This window comes from Bidens hawaiensis, unplaced genomic scaffold, assembly GCF_021521415.1.
Source record: "Bidens hawaiensis isolate Kalapana, Puna unplaced genomic scaffold, B.hawaiensis_p1.1 tig00005808_1, whole genome shotgun sequence".
In the NCBI taxonomy this organism is placed as follows: Eukaryota; Viridiplantae; Streptophyta; class Magnoliopsida; order Asterales; family Asteraceae; genus Bidens; species Bidens hawaiensis.
Genome location: NW_027491383.1, coordinates 1,023,959 through 1,028,161, shown reverse-complemented (window position 1 = coordinate 1,028,161; position 4,203 = coordinate 1,023,959). Strand labels below are relative to the sequence as shown.

At 35.1% G+C, this 4,203-nt stretch overlaps 1 protein-coding gene across 1 annotated transcript; it reads left to right on the top strand.

Annotated features, from left to right (window-relative positions):
• Positions 1-377: 377 nt before the first annotated feature.
• LOC143630765 (uncharacterized) lies at positions 378-3,816 on the top strand. The gene is made up of 6 exons (XM_077099687.1): positions 378-434; positions 519-567; positions 636-722; positions 1,403-1,598; positions 1,677-1,944; positions 3,545-3,816. Exons 1-6 carry the CDS (start codon positions 378-380, stop codon positions 3,749-3,751), a joined length of 864 nt encoding a protein of 287 aa, XP_076955802.1. The 3' UTR covers positions 3,752-3,816.
• Positions 3,817-4,203: the final 387 nt, after the last annotated feature.

The window sequence follows — 4,203 nt, the reverse complement described above, 5'->3', positions numbered from 1 at the left end:
TAAAAAATGTAACTGATTCTCTACACACTTAAAATAAACCTTCTAGAACCTATTATTTTCACTAAACTATCTTTGAATGACACCATTTTACTAGTACAAATTTGATTAATTTAATTTAACCACAAAATATATCAAAATTAGTGTATACTCCATCTTCTAATAATAATAATATAATAATTGCGTGATAGAGTTCATTCACATCACCGACCCACCTGACCTGACCTGACCTGACCGTGTCGTAATTAAGACGACGTATAAGTATGGCCATAACCTGGTGGTGGTGACTCATACAGATACAGATAGATCTATTCTTATTCTTCCGGCCGGCAATCACAGATCACAATCTCCACATTACTTAATATAATCCAAAGAGGAAGATGATGTCCGGCAATTACACAACCATAGACAACCAGAACGTGTCTGGATCTGTTCCTGTAATTCTTCTTCTTCTTCTTCTTCTTCTTCTTCTATAATTGTGTTTCATCACTAGATCTGAGCCCTACTTCATTCCATTCCAGGCTGTTTCTGATTCTCCGGGACAAGTTTCCGTCAAATTTAACGGTAATTGTTGTTCCTTTTTATTTTAGGTAAGTGAATTGGTTGTTGTTGTTTTTAGGTATAATTGATAAGTGCAGATACTACTACTACTCTGCAAACGTTTCCTCCGTCTGGTGCTCAGGGGAAGATCGCAGCCGCTGCTGGACCGCCGCCTGATGCCGATGGTGCGTCTTTCTCAATCCCTTATAATGTGATTTGTTTCAAACAGTTGACTTGGATCTTATCTAGTTTAAATGCTAATAATGGCCTTCATCTTCTTAGCTTATCAACTTAGATTGATTTTTAAGCGCAAGGATAGACATAAATGTTTATATTGTATTTGAGGATTACCATTTGTTGTTTTGCTCAAATGCTATGCAATTATCGTCATCTATAATAGGCCTGTAAAACAAACCCAACATTTAGTGACATGCTCGTCAGGAAGTTCATTTATTTAGTAAACGAATAGACACGAGCAAAGAAATTTGTGCACTTAGTTAATGAATGAACACGTCTTTTTGTTCGTTTATATTTGTGAACGTGCGTTTGTTTAACTTTGTTTATGCTCGTTCGTTTAAGTTTGTATGTTTACGTTCGTAAATGTATTCATTTAAATATTTTTGGCCCATTACAACTTAGTTTAGTTTAAATAACTTTTTAGCTTTACACATTGTTCTTCACACTCGGGAACCATTCTGTTATATTGTTAGGGAACAAACACGAACAACAAAACCCCGTTTATTTGAATGCTCATGTTCGATCGTTTTTCGGTTAAGTTAAACATGCTTCGTTTGTACTCATTCAGTTCGTTTACAAGCCTATATAGAAGTTATTCACGTGTAATATTATACTTGAACATTTGCAGATACATTCTCAAAACCAGTATCTGGTTCTGGTTCACCACAATCACCATCAAGTGGTGGTTGGTTTAAGATGTTCACAATTGCTGCATACCGCCCTTATTTTGAAGTCGACACATCTGATGTCCTAGAAAGAATCAAAGATTCCCTCTTACCTTTTAATGGTAGCTTCAATGAGAAAACTGCTAGCAATCCAGACTTGTAAGTTGATTTTCCTTCAGAACTTAATTTGTGTCACAAGTAAAATAAATCATAATCTTTAATCACAAATATTATCAGGTATGGACCTTTTTGGATATGCACTACCTTAATCTTTGTAGCGGCTTCAATTGGTACGTTTGTGACTTACTTGTCGCACAAATTACAACATAAAGAGTGGAACTATGATATTAATCTGGTAACATGGTCTGCTGGTGTGTTCTATGGTTATGTTCTTGTTGTTCCGCTATGCTTGTATGTGATTCTCAAGTACTTTTCCGCGCCATCAACACTCGTTCAACTATTTTGTCTATACGGGTACTCTTTGTTCGTCTTCATTCCCGCAATGGTAAGGGTTTTGTTTCTTCTTTTACATATATGTTTTTTTTATTGTCATAGGTAAATGTGGCAGTTTTGATTATGGACGGGTCTGTTTATATCTTTTATCTGTAAAGCCTAATAGGGGTGTAAACTAGCTGAGCCAAGCAGGGCACCAGCTTGACCATGCTCGAGCTTGGCTTGTTTGACTTACGAGAGCTCGAGCTCGGCTCGACTTCTTTCAAGATGTATTTCTAAAGCTTGGAGCTCGACTTGTGAGTTGTATTTCATGCTTGAGCTCGGTTTGGGTTCGGCTCGTTTAACTTTCAAGAGCTTGACCTCGAGCTTCGCTTGTTTCGAGCCTGTATTCCTAAACCTCGAGTTCGGCTTGTGAGTGGTGTTTCGAACTCGACCTTGGTTCAGGTTTTACGAAAGCTTGAGCTCAAGCTCAGCTCTTGAGAGTAGTTTTTTAAACTTGAGCCTGGTTTGGGCTTGGCTTATTTCGAGCTTTATTTCTAAAGCTCGAGCTCGGCTCTGGCCCGACTCGTTTATCATATATTAATTGATTTATATACATTTATAATGATTGCACACACACACACACACACACACACATATATATATATATATATTTGTTTTTATATCTTAGTCAAAAATTTATATATAACAATATATATATTTCCTTTTTTTTATCATAATTTTATATATAATTCTGTTATATAAACATATATATTTAATACATTAAATAGAAGTTATATAATTAATTGGCTCGCAAGCCAGCTCAGGCTCATTCATTAAACGAGGAAGCGTGGTTAAGCTCGACTAGATTCGAGCTTTTAGTTAGCCAATCTCCAGTAGCTTACGAACCGAGCCCGAGCTTGACTAGGCTTGAGCTTGGCTCCTTACGAAAGCAAGTTCTCAGCACGGCTTGTGAGTAGTTTTTCAAACTTGAGCCTGATTTGTTTATCATATGTTGTTTACCTTTTTTTTTATCATATTTTTATTTATAAGAATTTATTATATAAATAAATATAAGTAAATTTTATATAAGTACTAGGCTCGTTTAAGCTTGCGAGCCAGCTCTGGCTCGTTTATTAAACAACCTTATTTTAGGCTCGAGCTTTTAGCGAGCCGATCTCGAGTAGCTCAAGAATGGCTTGGCTCGTTCACACCTTTAATCTATAACGGGTAATACATGTGAAATAAAAAAAGATATAGCTAGAAAGTTAGCCGGTCTAGAATAGAACGTTGAACAGGTCAATGTTTGTAGGCCCATTTAACATGATCAAAAGCGTGTCAAAAACCTGCAACTTTTTTTGTTGTTGTTGTGTAAATAGGAATCCAAAATTGCAAATTTACAAAATAATAATAATAATAATAATAATAATAATAATAATAATAATAATAATAATAATAATAATAAAATTACATTTTAAACCAGAGTTATATCATTACACAGAACCGTTTTTTAAGAAAGTATAAAATTAAGCAGGTCAAGTTTCCAGACCCGAACACGACTTGTTCAGCTAAATGTGTTTGTGGACCAACTCAACGTGCATATTATATTCTTTCATAAAATTATTGTTTTGACTGGTTGACCAAACTGTCCGTTTTTTTTATATTAAATGCAGTGCTTATCTGTTATCCCAGATGAGATGTTCAGATGGGTAATAACAGGTGTGGCGGGAATAATGTCAGCATTGTTTGTGGCATTAAACCTGCGGAATCATATTGTGTCGGCTGGTGAGAGTTGGTTCTTAATTGTGGTTGGGATTTTCTTGTTGCAGTTGGGACTGTCGTTTGTACTTAAGCTCTATTTGTTCAATGTGAGTGTGTAGTGTTTTTGTTTCTAACATCAACAAGTGTGTAGGGGAGTTGAGAGTAACTGTGATGTTCAAGATTTGAATGGTCCCCATGGAGATTAAAGATATATATTTTTGAAATTTAGATTTGGATCGTATTCGGATCTTACATTTTAATAAATTCATCATTTTTTTCTATATTTTGTGTAGTTGGAAAAAATGTAATGTTGAATACTTAGAAAAGCATAGGTGTTGATATTGTAATTCAGAATGTTTGAATATCTCTTGAAATTGAATCGTGCAAGTTTATTTTTATATTGAAATATTTTGAAGAAATTCACAAACAAGAACCAGGTCCACATAACAAACTCACAAGTTACAAAATTAATAATAAAACCACTTCCTCACTCGGTTCAAGCCACAATAAACCTGATCTCCCTCAACTTGTCAACATCCACCACATTCCTCCCATCAAACACAAACGCATA

Excerpts from the sequence above, each read along its gene's own strand:
- LOC143630765 (XM_077099687.1), top strand. The coding sequence starts at position 378 with ATGATGTCCGGCAATTACACAACCATAGACAACCAGAACGTGTCTGGA. Across the intron at positions 723-1,402 it reads ACCGCCGCCTGATGCCGATG|ATACATTCTCAAAACCAGTA; the intron begins GTGCGTCTTTCT and ends GAACATTTGCAG. Across the intron at positions 1,599-1,676 it reads ACTGCTAGCAATCCAGACTT|GTATGGACCTTTTTGGATAT; the intron begins GTAAGTTGATTT and ends AAATATTATCAG.